At 46.7% G+C, this 23027-nt stretch overlaps 1 protein-coding gene across 1 annotated transcript in view; it reads right to left on the minus strand.

The window, feature by feature from the left end:
• Positions 1-23027, minus strand: part of LOC135220573 (ATP-binding cassette sub-family F member 2-like) — a 74000-nt gene that overhangs the window by 25461 nt on the left and 25512 nt on the right. Inside the window, exons 4-5 of the mRNA XM_064257816.1 lie at positions 22828-23005; positions 21795-22317 (exon numbers count right to left, since the gene is read on the minus strand). Coding sequence (XP_064113886.1) covers positions 21795-22317; positions 22828-23005 — 701 coding nt within the window. The remainder of the gene's footprint in view (positions 1-21794; positions 22318-22827; positions 23006-23027) is intronic.

Below are 23027 nucleotides of genomic sequence, written 5' to 3' on the forward strand. Positions count from 1 at the left end.
CTATACACACAGTTCCATACTAGTTTTATTTTTAAGTTTGTTTCCTTCTGTAAGTTGTCCATTGGCACAAGTCCACCTTTAGTTTATGTATTTTGTTAAATTTAGTTTAATCTAAGGCCAGATCATCATAGTCCCACCCTATCCGGGGACATAGAACCTAGTCGGGGAAATTTGTGACAACACTACCCATTTTTTGCACTTTTGATATTTAATATAATTTTTAACAAATATGTAATTCACTATCCACTACTTCAAGTTTTAAATATTTGACCAAAATAGCTTCATAGCAGCTCTAAATTATCTATCATTTGACAGAGAATTCAGTGGCTGTTAATGAATTACTTTGTGAAATATATTTATGCCCTAGGATTCTTTAATTATTCACCACTATCATTAATTACACTAACAATTAATAACAGTCATCACTAATGAAGTGATCTGAGAAGAAAATTAGCCATGTTTATCCTGGAAATCACGAGTGCTCTCCTTCCACTAACCTTTGAGTTTTATCTCCTTGATTTCTCTCAACAGTGGGGACTAAGTAATACGATTTGCTGTCTCTGTTTGATCTATTGTGACATCCAAACATACTGCATGCATTTACCATATTTAAAGGATTAATAGGTACATCATTGGAAATTTCCAAATCTTTCTTATCAAGATTTTGCGCATCGCTTTTGCTCAACACAGCTGACCTACATGGCCGACTTCTGTGTATACATCCAGGTCTCATTCTGGATCGAAAATTATCTATTGATATCCTTATATGCGCTAATTACAACTCTAACATTGCAAATTTATATTTAGATTTTCATGAATCAAAATTCTTGCAAAATAACCCCATAGGATCTATAAAAATTTACTTTGATACACTGATGATTTATCGTCACTAAATTTGAGATAAACTGCAGAAACAAATCCATCCAATTAAATGTCCATATAGTAAATTTAAAGATATCTCCATACAGAAAGCTTTCGGGACACTATTCAATATTTAATACCTCCCAGAGTACTAGAAGCCTCTATTAATGACTTTTAAAACAAGATGTTTAAAATTAATAATTTTCTAACTAAAGTTTGATAAAAGAAGATATCTTAATTTTTTAATACTAGGACTTCCTGCTTTTTATTTAAATAATATACCATTTACTATGACTTTCAAGTCACACGCTGGCAATTTTCTATATTTGCACATATTTGTATGAATAGTGGAATTTGATCTATAATTGTCAGTCACTTGTTAACACTGATAAATAATAAATTTCCATTACATACTGACAATCAAAAAATGATTATTGAAACTGAATAGTTTAAGAAAACTCATATAATCGGTAAATAGAATTGCGATGTTAAGTTACACTGTTAATCAATTTCTCCAATGTATAATATAACTGTCATGTTCATCTGCACTTATGAGTATGCATACATATTGTACATAAAATACCAAATTTGTAACTAATTTGTATTTTTCATAACTAACAAACCTGAGGTCTTAACATTAGGATTTACTAGCGCCAAGCTGGAAACCGTAGAATTAAAATTACACTTGTGAGATCCGGGGACTAATGGCATCTATACCAGGTCACGGGGCATGTATACCCAGAATGCCCACGGCTACCTGTGACCCATCAGTTATATTTTCTAACCCAGTTAGACTGCTAGAGGGGTGGTTCGAGGTGGGCCTTTAACTGTTAAGACCTCAGGTTTGTTAGTTATGAAAAATGTTATTGTTATAATACAATTAAGTTTGTTCATACTTACCTGGCAGATATATATATAGCTGTATTCTCCGAAGTCCGACAGAATTTCAAAACTCGCGGCACACGCAGTGGGCGGCCAGGTGGTAGTACCTATTCCCGCCGCTGGGAGGCGGATATCAGGAACCATTCCCATTTTCTATTCATATTTTATCATTGCCACTGTCTCCTGAGGGGAGGTGGGTGGGCACTTAATTATATATATCTGCCAGGTAAGTATGAACAAACTTAATTGTATTATAACAATAACATTTTGTTCATGAGACTTACTTGGCAGATATATATATACTGTATCCCACCTTCGGATGGTGGGAAAGAGACAGAATAGGATTTGTAGGAAACTTAAATTAAGTAGATGATATACACCTTGGTTCCTCACCTGTTAGCAAAGTAGACTCTGTGATTACTGTCACTACAGCCTGCTTGTGCTTAATCAGAGTTGCCAGCCAGGTGGAGACCTGTAGTGCTGGTGCGCTCTGAATGCTCTGTCAACGGGGACGTGACCTCAATGTGACAAGAGCATAGAGCCATACAAATGAGGGCAACGAAGCAACTGACCACCACCTGACCAACTAACAAAGACCCCCTGAACACTAAGCTAAAAGATGGGAGGTCTTCACCAAAGCCTCACCACAACCAAAAAACACATCAACTAAAAACTAACCTAAACCTAAGGGATAGGGAGAGAGCTACCTTCAGCCCCCAAGACTGTGTCTGCAGAAACGTATGGCCCAAGAGAACAACAGTCCTCGTATATCGTTCTCACATCTCTCAAGTAGTGTGAGGCGAATACTGAATTGCTCCTCCAAAAGGTGGCGTCAAGGATGTCCTTGATCGACATGTTCCTTTGGAAGGCAAGCGAGGTTGCAACAGCTCTGACCTCGTGAGCTTTCACTCGCAAGAGGCTCAAATCGATCTGTGTGGAAGACGAATGAGCCTCTTTAATGACGTCCCTCAGAAAGAACGCCAAAGCGTTCTTGGATAACGGTATATCGGGTCGTTTAACCGAACACCAGAGATTATCTGAGGGACCTCGTACTTCTTTAGTCTTGTGGACATAAAACTTTAGAGCCCTGACAGGGCACAGGACTCTCTCAGGTTCTTGGCCCACAAGGCTTGTCATACCCTTGATTTCAAAGCTCCTTGGCCAAGGTTCGACGGGTTTTCATTCTTTGCTAAGAAAGTGGGACTCAAAGAGCAGACAGCATTGTCCCCCTTGAAGCCCACTCTCTTACAAATGGCCTGAATTTCGCTAACTCTCTTCGCCGTCGCCAGAGCAGTTAGGAAAAGAGCCTTCTTAGTCAAGTTCCTAAGAGACGCTTCATGTAAAGGTTCGAAAGGACTCGACATTAACAGTCTAAGGACTAAGTCCAGGTTCCAAGAAGGAGGCCTCGCCTGAGGTATCTTGGATGTCTCAAATGATCTCAGGAGATCGTGAAGATCCCTGTTATCAGACAGGTCTAGTCCTCTGTGTCGGAAGACTGCCGACAGCATGCTCTTATATCCCTTGATGGTCGGGACCGCCAGCTTCTGCACATTTCTTAAAAATAACAGGAAATCGGCTATCTGGCTCACAGAGGTAGAGAAGAGGAAATTCCCTCCTTTCTACACCATGCCCTGAAGGAAGCCCACTTCGACTGGTAAACAGCTCTCGAGGACGTTCTCCTAGCATTGGCGATCGCCTTTGCAGCTGCTTTAGAAAAACCTCTCGCTCTGGCCAGTTTTTCGATAGTCTGAACGCAGTCAGACCCAGAGCGGAGAGGTTTCGGTGATATCTTGCGAAGTGGGGCTGTCTGAGTAGATCTTTCCTCCAGGGCAATGTCCTCGGAAAGTCTATGATGAATGACATTACCTCTGTGAACCATTCTTTCGCTGGCCACATCGGGGCGATCAGGGTCAACCTCGTCCCCTCCGATGCCGCGAACTTCCTTACTACTTCCCCCATGATCTTGAATGGCGGGAAGGCATATAAGTCCAGGTTCGTCCAGTCCCAGAGCAGAGCGTCTATCGCGACTGCTCCTGGATCCAGCACAGGAGAGCAATAAAGAGGCAACCTCTTTGTTCTCGACGTCACAAATAGGTCGACTAACGGACACCCCCACAGTCTCCAGAGCTCTCGACAGACGTCCTGGTGCAACGTCCATTCCGTCGGCAGGATCTGATCTTGTCGGCTGAGAAGGTCTGCTCTGACGTTCTGGACTCCTGCGATAAATCTCGTCAGGATCCTTATCCGTCTCGCATCTGCCCACAGCAGAATCTCCCTCGCTAAATAAAACAGAGGACGGGAGTGTGTACCTCCCTGCTTCTTTAGGTACGCAAGGGCTGTGGTGTTGTCCGAGTTGACTTGGACTACTTTCTCTGCAACCTCTTGTTGGAAGAACTGTAGCGCCAGAAAAACCGCCGCTAGTTCCTTTACATTGATGTGCCAGGACACCTGTTCCCCCCTCCAGGTGCCTGACACTTCCTCCCCTCCCAGTGTTGCTCCCCATCCCGACACCGAACGTCGCGGAAAACAACACTAGGTGGTCTGGGCTCAGAAGCTTTAGGGACAACCCCTCTCGAAACTTCCGAGGATCTAACCACCATCTTAGATGGTTCTTCACCGATTTGGTGATGAAAAGGGTCGCATCCAGATCCTCTCTGACTCTCCATTCGTCTGCTAAGAAAAACTGGAGAGGTCTGAGGTGTAGTCTTCCCAGGGAAACAAACTTTTCCAGCGAGGAAATGGTTCCCAGCAGACTCATCCATTCCCTCGCCGAGCAAGCTTCCTTCCCCAGGAATGCCGAGACTTCTCTAAGCCTTGCAGCTGTCGTTGTTGGGACGGAAACGCTCGAAAAGCCATGAATCCATCTGAATCCCCAGATACACGATGGACTGTGTTGGGGTCAGATGCGACTTTTCGAGGTTGACCAGAAGTCCCAGGGACTTCGCCAAGGCCAAAGTGAAGTGAAGCTCCTTCAGACACCTTTCTTCTGACGATGCTCTGATCAGCCAATCGTCGAGATACAGGGACACTCTTATTCCTGCAGAATGTAACCATCTCGCTACGTTTTTCATGATCATGGTAAATACCATCGGAGCCGTGCTTAAACCGAAACAAAGGGCTCGGAATTGCCAAACTTTGTCCCTTAGCATAAACCTCAGAAACTTTCTTGAAAGAGGGTGGATAGGCACGTGAAAGTATGCGTCCTGTAGGTCCAAGGACACCATCCAGTCGCCCGGTCTTAAGGCTCCTAGAACCGACTGAGGTGTTTCCATCTTGAATTTTTTCTTTTCCACGAAAAGATTCAGGCTGCTTACGTCCAAGACTGGACGCCACCCCACCCCCGACGACTGCTTTGGTACCAGGAAAAGTCTGTTGTAGTATCCTGGTGACCCCAGGTCTAAGACCTGCTCCACCGCTCTTTTCATGATCATTTGTTCCAAAAGATCTAAAAGAACCTGATGTTTCTCCCCTTGATATGACGGGGAAAGATCTCTGGGAGTCGTAGACAGAGGAGGAGGGTCCACAAAGGGGATCTTGTACCCCTGTTCCACTATCTTGAGGGACCACGCATCTGTATCTCTCTCTCTCCACGCACCCGCAAAGAACTTTAGCCTGGCTCCGACAGGCATCTGAAGGACTTTCTTTTCACTTAGAGGATTTAGGTTTGAAGGAACCTCTTCCTCTTGCAAGTCCTCTCCCTCGAGGAGCAGCTCTCAAGGGAGGAGCGCTACGAAAGGGCTTAACCTTCCTAGGAGGTCGTCCAGACGACGACGTGGTAGGGTACTGCGGGACGTCTTGAAGACTGGGCTAAGAGATCCTGGGTAGCCTTCTCTTGTAGGCTCACTGCCAGGTCCCTTACCATAGCCTGGGGGAAGAGATGGCTCGAAAGAGGTGCAAAGAGAAGCTCTGCCTTCTGCGATGCGGAAACAGACCTCGCTGTAAAATTGCAGAACAGCGCTCTCTTCTTGAGGAAAGCAGTGCCGAAATGAGACACTAACTCTTCCGAACCATCCCTGACGGCCTTGTCCATGCATGACAACACATTGGACAGCTCCCCCAGACTCAAAGAATCAGGACTCCTAGATTGAAGATCCAGGACTCCTAGGCACCAGTCTAGGAAGTTAAAGACTTCCAGAGTCTTTAACAGACCTTTCATGTGATGGTCGATCTCCGTTGGGGTCCATGAAATCTTAGCTGACGATAACAGTGATCTCTTCTGGGCGTCCACCAGACTAGCAAAGTCCCCTTGTGAAGAAGAAGGGATCTTAACTCCTACTTCCGCCTTGGTCTCGTACCAAATACCGCCTTTCCCACTGAGTCTTGAAGGAGGAAGGGCGAAAGTCGACTTGCCCTGATCCTTCCGACGTTCCATCCAATCTTGCAATTTCTTGAATGCTCTCTTAGTGGACAAGGAAGTCTTCATCTCCACCACTTCCGAAACCTTGCTCGACTTCGAAGACGAAAACTGAGAGGGAGGAGACTTAGGAGCTGCAGGCTGGAACTTCTCGCCAAACAAGGAACGTAAAAGGCGAACCAGTACCTTGTAGTCGGAGACTGACGACTCTGACGGCTGTTCTTCCTCCACTGAATCCGCTGGACTACTAAACTCTCCTTCCTCCCGAAGAGGCAAAGGAGATTGAACCTCTGGAGAGGGCGTGCGCCCAACGGGTCTAGCCTTCAACAAAGGCTTTCGAGGAAGACTAAAATCAGTCTCTTCAAAGCGACCGACCTTCTGTCGATCTCTAGAGCTCGAACCACGACGAGCGTCCTGACCGCGCTGCGCGTCAAGAGAGGTTATTCTTTGTCTCTCACGAGGAGCGTCCTTACTTCTCACGCTCAAGCGTCCTGCTTTCGCTTTCAAAGCGTCCTTCTGAGCGCTCTCGAAAGTCTTCTCCGCAGGCAAAGCGTCAAGCACATCATCCCGGCGAGCGTCTTCGAAAACGTCCTGCCGAGCGTCATCAAAAGCGTCCTCCAAGGCGTCCTGTCGAGCGTCCTCAAAGGCGTCCTGACGTACGGGTGGAGACAGAGACGAACGAGGAGACGGAGAAGGAGACTGCCTCGTCCTCTTGACAGGCAGTCTAGCGTCCTTCCTTCGTTTAGGCTCAACTACTGCTGGGCGAGTCTTCCGAGCCATCAAGGCCGACAATTGGTCTTGAAGCGACGCAAGAATGCTCTTCGTAGGAGAAGAACCGAGAGGCGGTGAAGGGCTGCGCCTGCGAGAAGACGAGGGGCGGGGGGACGCCTCCTTCCTTCTCAAAGGAACAGCAACCTGCCTCTCCGAGGCGCGAGAGAAGCGTTTCTCAGCGTCGTCCTCGGACGACGTCCTACCTCTCTTCTGTGGAGGAAACGCGTCATACGACGCAGGCGAAGACCGCAACGAGAGCGGAGAGAGGGGACGTAAAGCGTCCTCCCTAGGAAAATGATATTGTTATGATACAATAAAGTTTCATACATACTTACCTGGCAGATATATACATAGCTAAGACTCCGTCGTCCCCGACAGAAATTCAAATTTCGCGGCACACGCTGCAGGTAGGTCAGGTGATCTACCGTCCTGCCCTGGGTGGCAGGATTAGGAACCATTCCTGTTTTCTATCATATTTTTTCTCTTCCACCTGTCTCCTTGCGGGGAGGCTGGGTGGGCCCTAATCGTATATATCTGCCAGGTAAGTATGTATGAAACTTTATTGTATCATAACAATATCATTTTCATACAATCAACTTACCTGTCAGATATATACATAGCTGATTGGCACCCTTCGGTGGAGGGTAAGAGACAGCTACTATATGGAATAGACAGGTAAACAACATATGTTGTAGGTATAAATAAAACCTTGGTTCCTACCTGATAGGTGGTAGACTTCGTGGGTGTTTGCCCAGTAGTCTGCATCACCTCAAGAAACTTTAGCGAGATATGTGATCTATGGCCAAGAGTTCTTGTGGGTCTGCCGAAGGGGTCTTATCCACTTACTCGGCAGAGCCTGAAAGGACTTTGTCAATGGGTGCTGATCCACTTATATGACAATACACCTTATGAAGGAGCGCAACACCGATCCCGATCACCTGATCCTAACACGAGGGTTCGCGCTCAAATTGGAAAGAGTTATCCCCACACTCCTTTCAAAAACCCCAATAATTTCACTAAGTTAAAAAACTTTAACTCAAAGTTAAGGATCAGTGTCGGCTCCTTATCCCAGTAACGTATCCGCAGAAACGTATAAACCAAAAGAGAAGGATCTCTCGTAGGTTAACTTGACATCCTTTGTGTAATGAGAAGTCAACACAGAGTTGCCTCTACCGTACAACACAGCTAATATGTCTTATATGACATATTGTTATGTAAAGAACAAGAATTTGCAAAAGCGCGCACTTCCTGCGCTTTTAATTCTCAGCTGTTTGAAGGAATCAAGTCACTAATGAAGTGCTTAGGAGATCTCCATGTTTCAAAGAAGACCAGGGCTTTCTTGAAATGGATCTCACCCGACTGAAGCCTGAAGCCTGGCAGGAACCTCGCGCCTGGCTGGTGCTTCGCTCTTGGTTGGCGCCTAGCGCTTGTCTGGTACCTTTCGCTTGACTGGCGCCTCGCATCTGGATGACGCTTCGCGTCTTAGCTGGAGATTCGCACCTAGAGCCTGGCTTGCGCCTGGCTGGCTGCTAGCGGCATGGCTGGCGTTTGTGCTTGCCTGGGCCTCTGCCTGCTGGAAGCTTCGCGCTATGGCGGAGTCTAAGCTCCTGGTTGGAGGGGCGCCTTTGCGCCTGCCTGGAGATTCGCGCCTAGAGCCTGGCTTGCGCCTGGCTGGCGCTTTGTGCTTGCCTGGCGCCTCGCGCCTGCCTGGAGCTTCGCGCCTGGCTGGCGTCTAGCTCCTGGTTGGAGTGGCGCCTTGCGCCTGCCTGGAGCTTCGCGGGCTGGCTGGTCACCGTCGCGCCTGGCTGGCGTCTCGCGCCAGGTTGGCGCTTTGTGCCTGCCTGGCGCCTCGCGCCAGGTTGGCGCTTTGTGCCTGCCTGGCGCCTTGCGCCTGCCTGGAGCTTCTCGCCTGGCTGGCGTCTCGCGCCCGGTTGGAGTGGCGCCTTGCGCCTGCCTGGAGCTTCGCCGCTGGCTGGTACCTCGCGCCTGCCTGGCGCCTCGCGCCTGGGTGGCTCCTCCCCACTTGCCGGAGCTTCGAGCTTGGTAGAGTCTCGAGGATGTCTGGCAATGTCCACATCGGACACTCTTATCTGTCCTATATGTTCGCATCTAGCACATCTGTGTCAGGTTGTAGGCCCGGTCTTTCTCCTCATCAGACAATGACAGTGTTCTTGGGGCTGTCTGCAGGTTTCTTCTTCCTTACTGACTGTGTCAGAAGGTCTTGAGTCGCCTTCTCAGTTAATGAACGAGAAATGTCCTTCACTACTGAGAAGGGAACAAAAAGTCAGACAAAGGCGAGTACAGAAGCGCTGCCCTCTGAGCGTGGGAGACCGCTTTGGTTAAAAAGACACTATATACTGTCCTCTTTTTAAGAAGACCTGCTCCAAACAAAGAGGAGATCTCAACCGAGCCATCCTGAACCGCTTTGTCTATACAAGACAAAATACACAGAAGGACTTCTGGTTCGAGTCCTTCAGAATCATGGGCTTTCTTGGACATCACCCCAAGGGACCAATCTAAGAAGTTGAAAACTTCCAATACCTGAAAGAGTCCCTTGAGGAGATGGTCCAGTTCTGAAATGCCCCAAGTTATACGGGCAGAGTTCAAACCTTGTCTACGTGAAGCGTCAACTAAGGTCGAAAAGTCCGCTTCTGACGTAGACGGAAGAGAAATACCCATATTCTCTCCCGTCTGATATCAAATGCCTCTTTTACCAGCTAGTCTCGCTGGAGGCATGCAGAAGACCGTTCTAACTAACTCCTTCTTCAACTTCATCCAAGAGTCTAAAGACTGAAGAGCCCTCTTCATCGAAATGGCGGGCTTCATTCTAAGAAAAAACGAAGATTCTTCGTCTTTGCACTCGAGAAAAGAGAGCGCGGAGAAGGAGGAGAGGCAGGAGTCAAGTCGTCTCCATACTCCTCTAGAAGCAAGGCTGTCAAAACCTTATAGTTCGACAGTCCTTCTCTTCCTTGATACTCCTCCTCCGAGTTTACTTCTAACTCGGGGTCTAGATGAGTCTCCGCTGCTAATTCAGTACGTCTTTCCTCTGGAGGAGACAACTCCTAATAGGAGAGGGGCTAAGGGAATGATATTCCTTCCTCTTCCCCGCTTTAATAGTCCTGGAAGGCGCCAACAGCCCAGGCTTCTCTCCATAAATGGATGACGCTTCCCGCTTGGATGACGCTTCTAGTCAGCCAAGCGTCCTGGCTGACGCCTCCCGTTTGTGTGGCTGCTGACGTCTGGATGACGCCTCGCGCCTGGAAGCGCTTCGCTCTCAAAAGGCGTCCTAACTGGCGCCAAAATTTTGGTTGGAGCCTCGCGTCTAAAAGCAGCTTTAAATGACTATTCATGTCTTGACGACGTCTCACGTCTCTCTGGCGTTACGTGTCTTCCGCAAGATTCTCCCGATCTCGCTCTCGAAACCGAAGCCTCTGCGATATGTTTGGAAGCTTCACGTCTGCATGACGCCTCTCGCTTCGCAGGGGAGAGAGGACGAGACTTCTTGATTGGAAGCGCAACGTCCTTCCTACGAGGCGCTAACACTCCCACCAAAGAGGCCAGTTGCTCTTGTACTGGCAAGATAATCTTCCTTGAAGCTTTTCCCACGTCATCTTCAATCGGGGGAGAAGTAGGAAAAGGAAGCAGTCTATAGGAAGCCTGTTCGTCTTCTCACAACTCTTTCCAATAAATGTTAAACATGTTAACAGTTATTATCGTCGATCGAGAAGGATCTCTTTGTTAACGCGAATAGGAGCGAAAAGAGATTCTCGATGCTCTATGCGATATGAGAGTGTCGTGGAACTGGCCTAAGTGATTAAATGGGTAACGAAATCAGGAACGAATCTTGCCGTTACCGAGCTTGGTGTCCGAGAGTCTACTGGACTCCTAGGTTAATAACTCGCTAAAACGAGAAAATCTTGGATGGTGCTCTTGGCTCACTGCGCCAGGCTGGCGCTTCTAGCGCAAATTTTGCGCCAGGCTGGCGCTTCTGGAGCATTGCGCTAGGTTGGTACTTCTGGCGCGTTGCGCCAGACTGGCGCTTTCTTCTAATTCTTTTTATGTTATGTGCCAGAACACCTGTGCCTTTATGGTACCCGACATCCTTTCACATGTTAATTCCGTTCTTAGTAGGAAAAAACTTTATACACGTAGTATAGTCCATTCAGGGAAACAAGTTCTGCCCCAAAGAGAATGTTTCCCATCCGACTCATCCATCTTCTTCTGAGCAGGTACTCTAATAAGCTATGCTTTCGTAAGCCTGAGAGCATTACATAATATAATGTTCTGCTGCGATAGAATCCTTTAATAATGTTACCTACGGTAAACCGCATTGAAAGGTTGTACTATCTCTCTTATTGAAAGCTTCTTAGCAAAAGGCATACAATATTTATTTATGTTAGCTTAACTATCCCCTCAATCCGAGGTTAAGACCGCAATTGTAGGGGAGAGATACGGAAAGTTATTCCATCCCGCAGGAGAGAGAGATTCGCCCGACCGCTCATGACTGACACCTACATGGTACTGACAGTAACTGGCATAGGCGTACTGCGTTGGTCTCAGGCTCTCAGCGAAAGCAGTCCCCGCTTACTCTTCCAGAGTTGCCAGCTACTCCAATTAATAAAGGAATTTAATAAAATTATTATCGAACTTCAGGAAGTTCTTATTAAAGCATATTTAAGCGAAACAAGACTTCGATAAATCTAGAAGCTAAGTAGGTGTAGTCTTAACAATCCCTTTAAGCGTAGTCCTTCCTAGGAGAGACGTAGAAGGATACTTGTAATTGAGTTGCACAGAAAAGAAGTAACTACGGTATGTGTTATGAATTGACCGTATCGTATTCTCATACAGCAGAAACTCTACTACCTTCTACTATCTTCGTTCTTTTTGTTAATAGAACGATAGAAAGAGTACACACACACATATATATATATATATATATATATATATATATATATATATATATATATTATATATATATATATATATATAGATATATATATTATATATAAATATATATAATTATATAACGATAGATATACATATATATCCTTAAGGAACGAAGTTAATCAAGGAACTCTTTAAATCTTCGTGATTTCTTCATAAATTGCGGAAGAGACAGAATTCCTGTTCATCACTAGGGTTTACGGAAGGAAGTAGATATTTTCTATCCGCCATCATACCCAAACATCGATGAGATCTTATTAAGAAAAACTCCCAAAGCTCTTGCCTCCTCAAAACGAGGGAAGAGCATGGATGAAGGAGAGAGTCCGCATTGAGAGGAACTGCCTAACAAAGGAGTCTTCTGAATAATGAAAAGGGGCTTCTCTTAGTATCAGAATCCTTCTGACAAAAGCAACGGCCGCCTGTGCGACATCTTGCACCTTTGCCAGGGGAAAGTTGTTCAAGTTAAAAATTCAAAGAGGAGTCTCGCGACTGACCTCTCTCTCTAATGAAGATTTTTGAAATCTTCTGACGCCTGGCGTCTGGATCCTTGCGCCTAGCGCCTAGCGTCTGGATAGTTGCCGCGCCTGGAATGTTCCGCACGCTAGAAAGGAGACTCGCTCCTGGAACGTTCCGCTTGCGTGGAAGGTCCCGTGCGCCCTAATAGATCCGAGCGCCTCTAGTCTTGTTATAAGAGCCTCTTGCAGAAAACGTTCAATGGAAGCATCCTTCTTATTGCCATTCTACTATAAGGCTCCTTAGTTAAGCCGTCTGTTTTCTCTTTGAAGGCGCCTTGCGCCAAGAAAAAGTTCTGGAACGCGGCTCGCACTCAGTTGCTGGAACACGGCTCGCGTTTATCTGTATGAACGAGGCTCGCGCTAGTCTGTTGGAACGCGGCTCGCGCTAGTCTGTTGGAACGCGGCTCGCTGCTGGCTGTTGGAACGTGGCTCGCGCTAGCTTGCTGGCTGGCTCTCAGCCTCTCGCTCAGTGAGTCAGTGTTCTCTTATTCAGAGAACGAGCCAGATCGTCCGAACTTCTAACATGTACATTCTTCGTCTTTTCGGATGTAAGATGAAGAAACGGAAGAACAGACGCACTTTTTAAAGGCTGCCTTTGCAATGGCTATCCCTGGCAGTCTGGGACGTTTTACAGATCCTGCCGAGGGAACGCCCGATCGGTGGGGATTCTCCATAACCTCCGTAAGGCTTTCGACTTTCCTTCTCCTCTGGGCTTGTGAGTTTGGAAGAGGTCTAGGCCTGAGAGCGAGACAGAGCCGATCGAACGCACCCTCTACTAATTAGGACGCCTTTCCAATGGCGAACTTGGCAGTCTGGGACGTTCTACAGATCCTGCCGAGGGGACGCCTGATCGGTGGGGATTCTCCATACCCTCCGTAAGGCTTTCGACTTTCCTTCTCCTCTGGGTATGTGAGCTTGGAAGAAGACCTGGGAGCGAAACAGAGCAGAACAGAACGCACCCTCCACTGCACTAACAGTAAAAACACTTCTTACCTTTCAATAGCTCGTATTTTGAGCTACATTCCTTTGTCTTCAAATTGCAATATGAATTTGAAGATTCTGTGAAGTAAGAAGGAGATGAGGATACCACACTACTAGTAATGTTAATGCTCTAACTGCTCGTTAGTATGAGAGCTATATAAACTTTTAAAGGAAGCGTAACTATTCTTTCCTTACATCGTCAAGAAGGAAGTTAGCTCAATCAATTCTAACATTTACTACACGTTATTATGAATAAATATTAAAATTTTCCTTCTTGCAAACTGTGTGATTGTCTACCGAAAAGTTCGGTAGTTACACGTAAACAATTCTTCGAAATTTTCGAAGCCAAAGTTATCAAAACAAATTAATATGCGTATGCCGAACCAAAGATCCAGTACTTCCCTGCAAAAGATAGCCCAGAAGATCGATGGCGATGAAATCCAAAAATCAAGTCAGGAGGAACTGCAAACGTTGTTTACATTCCAAGCGACAGAAAAAATATGATAGAAAACAGGAATGGTTCCTAATCCTGCCACCCAGGGCAGGACGGTAGATCACCTGACCTACCTGTAGCGTGTGCCGCGAAATTTGAATTTCTGTCGGGGACGACGGAGTCTTAGCTATGTATATATCTGACAGGTAAGTTGATTGTATGAAAAGTCCTTTTCAGCGGACGCGAGTCACTCCGGGCGCTCCACCCCTTGCGCGGGGAGGGCGCCTCGGAGGACGAAAAACAGTCCTTAAGGATGCGAGCCTGAGCACGCTCCTTGGCAGCCTGGGAAGCAGCAACAGGTCCTGCCGAAGGGACGCCAGATCGGTGGGGAGCCCCCGTAACCCTCTTGCGGCTTTCGACATGCCCACTCCCTGAGGTCTGGGAGTCCGACAGAGGTCTAGACCTAGAGGCATTATGGGGCCGATCTGACGCCCCCTCCACAACACTAGGGGCACGATCACACACTTTATTCGAGCCGTTTTCAAGGGCCAACTCTTTGGACTCTAGAGTACGTAACGACTAGAATCAGAGAAAGGGCATTACCTTCTCCAGACACAGAACTAGGGCCCTCAGGCAACAACACAGGATTAGGTGAAGCAAATTCTACTGGTGTTAATATAGGCGAAATGTTACTTCCCTTACCTTTCGTAGAACCGCTCTTAGAGGAAGACCTCCTGATCCTATCGCGCTCCAAACTTACGCCGATAGGATTCATACACCTTCCATTCATCCTCAGTCAAACTTTTGCATTCAATGCAACGATCAACCAGCAAACAAACATGCCCCCTACACCCCATACATACTGTGTGGGGGTCTACCGATGATTTCGGTAGCCTCACCTTGCAATCACTTCTCACACACACTCTGAAGCTCACTGAACTTGATCCCGACATCACGTTCAGAGAAAAGCCAATCCAAAATTCAAAAATAGTCCACTATCGCGTATGCCAATCCAACAATCCAGAGTCAAAACCAAAAGTCAATCCAGATACTTATAACGAGTCAAATCCAAAAATCCTGGGCGGAGGTCTGTAAACAGGTGTTTACTGACCGGCGACAGAAAAAAATATGAATAGAAAATGGGAATGGTTCCTGATATCCGCCTCCCAGCGGCGGGAATAGGTACTACCACCTGGCCGCCCACTGCGTGTGCCGCGAGTTTTGAAATTCTGTCGGACTTCGGAGAATACAGCTATATATATATCTGCCAAGTAAGTCTCATGAACAAAATACAAATTAGTTACAAATTTGGTATTTGTTCATACACGAAACAAACCTTCGGTCGTAACATTAGGATAGACTTACTATTGGAGGGAGGTAAGTCTCTACAACTGACTGGGAGTTTGCACCTTATCCATTTCCGAATATATAGGGAAATTCTAGAGAATGGACAATGAACCTAGGACCAAAGATATAAGCGGATCTATTGGTTTCCTCCCACTGGGTGTAGATACCATTCTACTGTTTACTCTTGTCCCTTGCGACTGGATCCACCTTCACCCCTCTTTTCCTTATTATCCAGAGGGGTGTGTTGCTACTGAAAAGCATATCATCAGCTAAGATAGCTTCACAGTATGGCTGACCATCTCACCTGCATCTAGTCCGTTCCAGCACATGACGGTACTCTCCTTCATATTGCCCGTAGTTAAAGGAGTAGGAAGAAAGTAGTAAAGAAAAAAGACCAGTCATCCCATTCATTCTACTTTCATACCTTCATCTTAGACTAGACGCAAACTGACCCGCCAGGGGCACTGGATGAACTATATCACTTGTTGGGCCGCCACCACTGGACCCAAGGAAAAGGTGTCCAAGGATCTATGGGCAACATCTTTCAAATAAAATGAGGTGAAAGTTGTTTGGCGCTTCCACACGCCAGCTTTCAGAATTTTATCCACAGACATGTTCTTCTTAAATGTCATGAGCTCTAGCTCCCACCTGGCTATCTGACCCTCTGTCTTCTGCAGTATAAGCATTTCTGATCGTCTCCCTTAGCCAAAATGATATTGTATTCTTGGACACTTCCTTCTTGTTCCGTCCTGTACTTACGAACAACCTCTGGCACCCCGGCCTGAGGTGCCTTGTTCTCTTTAAGTACTCCCTTAGCGCCCTGACGGGGCACAGGAGCATTTCAGCTTTGTCGTTGTCTACAAAGTCTGCCAAGGAAGGTATGGTAAAGGAGTCGAATCTGCCGTCTACTATTGTTGGATTTTGGGTCTTTGCCACGAATTCTGGGACAAACTCACACACCATTGATCTCCAACCTCTCGAGTGCTTTATGAGATATGAGAGGCCATGTAGCTCCCCCACCCTTTTGGTTGAAGCCAGGGCCAATAAGAAGACTGTCTTCAGGGTCAGGCTCCTATCCGTGGACTGCCTTAGTGGTTCGTAAGGGGGTTTTGTCAGACTACTCAGTATCTTGGTCAGATCCCAATCTGGGGCTTTTAGCTCCTTTGGTGGGCATGACTGTTCAAAGCTCCTCATCAGCATGGCCAACTCCCATGAAGACGATATGTCCACTCCTTTCATTCGTAAGACTGAGGCTAGAGCAGCCCTGTACCCCTTCACTGCAGATACAGACATATGTTTTTCTGTTCTGAGATATATCGGAAAGTCTGCTAACTGCTGAATAGTGGTACCGAGTGGAGACACGTTCCCCCTACGACACCAATCACAGTATGCTGACCACTTCCCTTGGTATACTGTCGCAGATGATTTTCTGATATTACCTGCCATCTGAGTTGCTGCTTTCTGCGAAAACCCTCGCTCTCGGAGGAGATACTTGACAGTCTCCACCCGTGAAGCGATAGGGACTTTACCGACTGGTGGTACCTCTCCACGTGAGGCTGACACAGAAGGTTGCTCCATGGAGGTAACTCTCTTGGCACATCTACTAGGAGTTCCAGTAGGTCTGGAAACCACTCTGCTTTCGGCCATAACGGGGCTACCAGGGTCATCTTGAGGTTCTGAGACCGCATTACCCTGTTCAGAACCTGACGGATTAGACAAAATGGAGGAAATGCGTACACGTCCAGATTGTCCCAGGGGTGTTGTAGCGCATCTTCTGCTACTGCCTCTGCGTCCGGGACTACTGAACAATACACTTCCAACTTTTTGTTGTACCTGGTTGCGAATAGGTCTATGATCGGTCCTTCCCACAACATGAGCATCCTGTCCACTACCTGTTGGTGTAGGGACCATTCCGTTCCCAGAATCTGATCCCTGCGGCTCAACTTGTCGGCCACTATGTTTCTTTTTCCGGAATATACCTGGCCTTGATGTCTACCAGGTTCTCTATAGCCCACTGGTGAAGTTGAACTGTCATCACATGTAACTGCCGAGAAACTAGGCCTCCTTGCTTGTTTATATAAGCTACTACTGTGGTGTTGTCTGACATCAATACCACTGAGTGTCCCTTTACTCTCTCCCTGAATTCTTGTAGAGCCAGGAAAGCTGCTTTCAACTCCAGCACGTTTATATGGAGTTCTCTGTCCTTGCAACTCCATTTTGCTGACACCATCAACTCCTCCATATGGCTCCCCAGCCTTCTAGTGACGCATCCGAGAACAGCAAGAGGTCTGGGGAGGATTGTTGAAGGGGGACACCCACTGTCAGATTGTCGTCGTCCACCCACCACAGCAAGTCTTTCCTCACTTCTGCCGACAAGGGAATTTGCTCGTACGGGTGATCTACTGTTGGTGACAAAACTCCTTCATCCTCCATTGTAGGGACCGAAGGTGTAGCCTTCCTTGTGGTACTAGCTTTTCCAGGGAGGTTAGGATTCCCAGCACCACCTGCCACTGTCTTGCTGGCTGTGTCTGCTTTCCCAGAAAGGCATTCACCATTGTTTGCATTTCTGTACTCTTTGGTCTGTCGGGAATACTTTGGCTTGTGTTGTGTCTATCACCCATTCCCAGATATTCCAAACGTTGACTTGGATCCAGCTGCGACTTCTGCTGATTCACCACAATACCTAGGCTGTGACAAAGCTGCAGGAGGGCCGCCCTGTCCCAGAGTAATTCCTCCCTGGACTTTGCTATCACCAGCCAATCGTCCAGATATCTTATCAGCCTGATCCCCTGAGCATGCGCCCACACCGACACGAGGGTGAACACTCTTGTAAAAACTTGAGGAGACGTTGTCAATCCGAAGCACAGGACCTTGAACTCGAAAGCTTTCCCTGCAAGACTGAAGCGGAGAAATTTCCTTGAAGACTGATGGACTGGTATCTGAAAGTATGCGTCCTTTAGATCGACTGTCAGCATAAAGTCTCCGATTCTGACTGCTTGTAGAACAGTTTTCGGAGTTTCCATCTTGAAACTGGTTTTCCTTATAAACAGATTCAGCGTTGACAGGTCTACTGTCCTCCACTCCCCGTTGGCTTTGGGTACCAGGAAAATCCTGCCGTAGAAGCCTTTTGTCGGACTGCATACTTGTTGCACAGCTCCTTTTTCCATCATCTTCTTCACTTCGTCCTGCAGAATAGTGGCCTTCTGAGATTTGTAGGCATAAGTGACGTGGGGTAATGGTTGATCTGTCAGGGGCGGGGTTACCTCGAACGGAATCAAATACCCGATCCTGAGAACATCCACCACCCACTGCTCTGCCCCTAGTTCCTGCCACACCTTCCAGTGATTTGCCAGGCAACCCCCACTGGTGTGGCCGAGTGATGGGAGGCGCCCATCCTATCTTCTTGAGCCTCTCCCCCTTCCCCTATTGCCCCTTCCTCTGTTGTTTCTATTGTGAAAGGGCCGATGAGTTATCCTCTTTGGGGAAGAGGGTCTTGTGACTCTATTAGGGATGCTATGTCTCACTGGTTTCTTTCGAGACATCTGCTGTTGTCTTCCCTCCAAAGGAATAGTTTGACTGTTAGAGGTTTTCCTAACTGCCTGTTGCACCAACCTATCGTTAGTGTCCATCCTTCTTCTATCTATCGCTTCTTCCAGTATGACCTCTGGCAACAGTAGTTGCGATTCCAAGATATCCCCATTCCTCATTGCTAACAGGGAATCCAAATCCACATTGCGGCTTAGTCTAGCCAATGCTGCATCTCTCCTCATTAGCAGGATATTTGCCCAAACATTGGCACTTACGTTTGTCAGGTACGCAATCGCCTTGGACCCTGACTGTAGTAATCTAATGAACAATGGTTCATCCACTACTTTCCTTGTTGCTTCCGAGGATGCAATTTTCGCCACTGCTGTTGACCAAAGGTCTAACCAGGACGCAGCCTGAAAGACAGAATAAGCTGTTGCTTCTAACGTGGCAGCCTCTTGGTACGTCATCGAAGGGCACTCCATTTTAACCTGATCCAAGGTTAATCCAGGCCTTAACCTTACAACATTAGGGTTCATTTGTCTAGACAGCAAAGGGACCTTCGGTGTCGTATAATATTTCCTTTGCTTTATCATTGGAGGGGGAATAAATTTAAATGATCTATTAGATCTTAAGGAATTATCCCTCCCTGCAATCTTTGCGTTTACGTGTTGCAAGACCGATTCCGCATGACTCGAACAAGGCAATTCATACGACACCTTGGTATCCCTCTTTAGTCCAAACGCCATGTCAATTCCAGGAGGAAGCATACTGGCCGGTGTTTCTGTCTTCTCCGAAAGGCTATTGAATTGACGAATCACATCAATAACCTCTGCATACGAGGCCAGAAACTCTTGATTTTCTCCTTCCTCCGGCTCTAGTGTACCACTCTCCGTCACGAGAGAGTGTTGTCTCGCCTCTATCTTCTGACAGACGGCCCGGAATTCCACGGCCGCCTGCTGGCTCGATCCCAGATAGTCAGCAGGGGAACGAGAACGTCTCACTCTTTCTCTGCTCACGGATCTAGAGCGAGAATCTCGTCTAGATCTCCAAGATGAAGGCTCCCTTAAGACAGAGGTAAGTTCGTCTTTATTAGCATTGGCATCGTTTTCGAGCGTCGGCGAGCCCGGCCTCGGCCTTCTATCCAGACGGACACTGCCTTCCACGAACGTATCCGCCGAGGTTGCCAACTCTCTATTTTTCGTACTTTTAATGGGAGCCTTATCGTCCTTCGTACGTATTTTGAACGGCCTACGGGCGAAACTGGGACCTGCATTCCATCCTCTGCTGCACCTTCGCCGCCAACGTCGATTTTACCAGAGGTATCGCAGTTTTTGCGATCCGAACTGGCAACTCCGCCTCGGCCGCTAGCTCGCCGGCCGTCACCTCTCTCGCTTGTTCGGACTCTTGCGAACGGCTTCGTCTGGCAACCTTGTGCTTAATAGCCACTGATTTTCCGACCTTCTTGCTGACTTGGAAATGACAGTCTTCGTCCGAAGAAGAGGAAGAATTGATTCTTCTCCTCTTGGCCCGAGGATCCGCTAGGAACTCCCGAATCCTCCTCCAACGCTTGACTGGCGCTCGCCGTGACGTTATCGGACTTAGCGATGACGCCGAACTAGAGGAAGAAGACGAAGAAGGCGAATCACACTTTTTCTTTTTGTCTCTCTTATTCATTCTCTCCTCTATATCCTGTAACTTCTGCATTACAGTTTGCATTGACGGATCAGAAGGCGTATTAGCGTCTGGGTGCAGCGAAAAAGGCTGAGAATCGGTCTGTGACGTCATCACGCCTGCCATCTCAGAGTGTGACGTATGTTGTGACGTCATCCCTCTCGTAGGGAGACTGAGAGGTTTCTGCTGGTAACCGCACGTTTGCTGCCAAATTACCTCCCACGTTCTGCATCGCTGTAAATACTGAGTGGGATGGTGAAGCAGCGGCATTAATTCCCATAAATTGCAAGCCCGGGGGATGAGGAACATTCAGCGCTGCCGGACCCTGCTGGAACCGTGACGTCATATAATGCGCAAGCAGACCATCCAAGGTTGGTACGCCTGGTAGGCCTAGCGCTGACCACGTACCATCTAACCTATGCGCTTGAGTAGCAGGAGCCTGGAACAAAGATGGCGGATCTCCCCCTCTACTTGCTGGGAACAAAGGAGAGTGCAAATTATTCATAAAATTACCCAAGGCCCCTCCTGACGTTTCCGATACAGAACCGCTAGGAGAAACCGAAGGGGTATGAGACAATTCAAAAGCAGGTGGAGAAACATATGGAGCAGCCTGGTTTATTACCGATACAAAAGAAGCCGGTAAGGTTTGGTCATCCAAAGATGGCGTCACCCCCTTTCTTTTGTATTGGCTTTTCCCATAGAACTTCTTCCACTGTTCCACCGACCAACCGCGACAAACAGAACACGGATTAGTAACCGTACATACGTTTTCCCTGCACCTACTACACGTTGGATGAGGATCCGTCGACACCGAGGTTAGGAACCTAGAACAAGGGAAGCCACTGACTCCTGGGCATTTCCTTTGTCTCCTCTTCGAAACGGTAGACGATCCCGATGTTGAGGCAAAATTCTCCATCATACCACGTATACACTCTTGCCACACACTGATCACACTTGGAGAAAGAAAAGGAATGAAAAATGAAATGGATAAAGAACGGGCAAACTGAAAAACCAGCTTTAAATGAGATAGACAGTAACACGTCTTATCTTAAAGGCGGTAGGAAAATAACTGATGGGTCACAGGTAGCCGTGGGCATTCTGGTATACATGCCCCGTGACCTGGTATAGATGCCATTAGTCCCCGGATCTCACAAGTGTAATTTTAATTCTACCGGTTTCCAGCTTGGCGCTAGTAAATCCTAATGTTAAGACCGAAGGTTTGTTTCGTGTATGAACAAGTACTGTTTTTATTGTATAACTATCTTAACTAGTATGATTAATAGTATACGTAATTATCTATGAAGGTACAGGCTGTATCCTGAAGCTTAAGACCTGGTTCAAAGTCCATTTGTTCATGCATCATGTGTGGTTTCTATGTTTAGGTACTTTAAGTTTTCGTTCCTATTAATGATTGTAATATTATTATGCTTGACTTCATCATTTCTTCCCCCTCCCCCATCCCAAACACAAAGCAAAATTGGAAAATAATATTCCCTTGTCTACTCACCTGAGAATGTGAAATGATCACCAATATACGTTTATACTTGGCCAACTCATCCTCCAGCCATACACAAGCATCTAAATCCAAGTGATTGGTGGGCTCATCAAGAAGGAGAATGTGGGGTTTAACAAATAGGGCACGTGCCAATGCTATTCTCATTCTCCATCCTCCAGAAAAATCCTTACATTTCTTTTCCATCATTTTATGGGTAAAACCTAAACCGTGAAGGATGAAAGCAGCTTTTGCTTCAGCTGTGTCAGCACCAAGATCCTCGAGGCGCTCATAGACATCCATTAGCTGATCTTGTGATTCCTCATCTTCCATCACAGCCAATTCTTCTGCCAATGTTTCTAATCGAACTCTTTCATTGTCAACTTCCATTACACACTGCAAAGCAGTCTTCTCAGAAGCTGGCATTTCACGTACTAAATGGAAGATGTCTAGGTGTTCTTGAATAGGAACCTCACGATTAGCTAAACAAGAAAGGAGAGTAGATTTGCCACAACCATTAGTGCCAATTAAACCATATCTGAAATGGAAAAATGCAGGATCAACCATACATTTTCTTAAGAAAGAACAAAATAAAAACTCTCACCTATGTGTACTCCAAATGGTCAAATGCCTTTTGTATAATACTAGCAGTACTAAATGAAGGAGAAGCATGCAAATCAATGCAAGTACAACCAGGAAGGAAGTATTGAATAAGTACTCCTGAAGCACTAAGTCAGTACTATCTGAAAGTGATCTAGAAGTAGTTCCAGGAATGCAGCAGCTCAAAACTGCTTAAATGAAAAACAAGCATGAAATTTACAACACTGAAATCTACTGGAGTTAATGCCAAGGAAGCCTGGAGACTACACTGTAAGACATTTGTTACTAAGCAGATTTTACAGCCCATAAGAAGGCCAAATCTTCCAAGAATATTTTGAGTGGAATGATGTAATAATTTTCATCAACATTAAATTTTCACAAAATCCTACCAACAATTACAAACTGCTGCACACACAAAACACAAATCTTAACATATCTCCAAACTGACCTTCTGCCACAATTCAATTCCAATTTGGTGTCCTTCAGCATCTCATTTCCATGGAAAGTGATAGAAAAGTTGTCAATCTTCACATCCCGTGCACGTGGGTGAATGGCAAGGACACCAGTGCAAGATCTAGCTTCTGCAGCAATTTTCATGTCTTCTTCCAGCTTGCGGCAAATAATTTCTAGCAAAAATAAAAAAGGTGT

The sequence above is a fragment of the Macrobrachium nipponense genome, chromosome 2, assembly GCF_015104395.2.
Source record: "Macrobrachium nipponense isolate FS-2020 chromosome 2, ASM1510439v2, whole genome shotgun sequence".
Lineage (NCBI taxonomy): Eukaryota > Metazoa > Arthropoda > Malacostraca > Decapoda > Palaemonidae > Macrobrachium > Macrobrachium nipponense.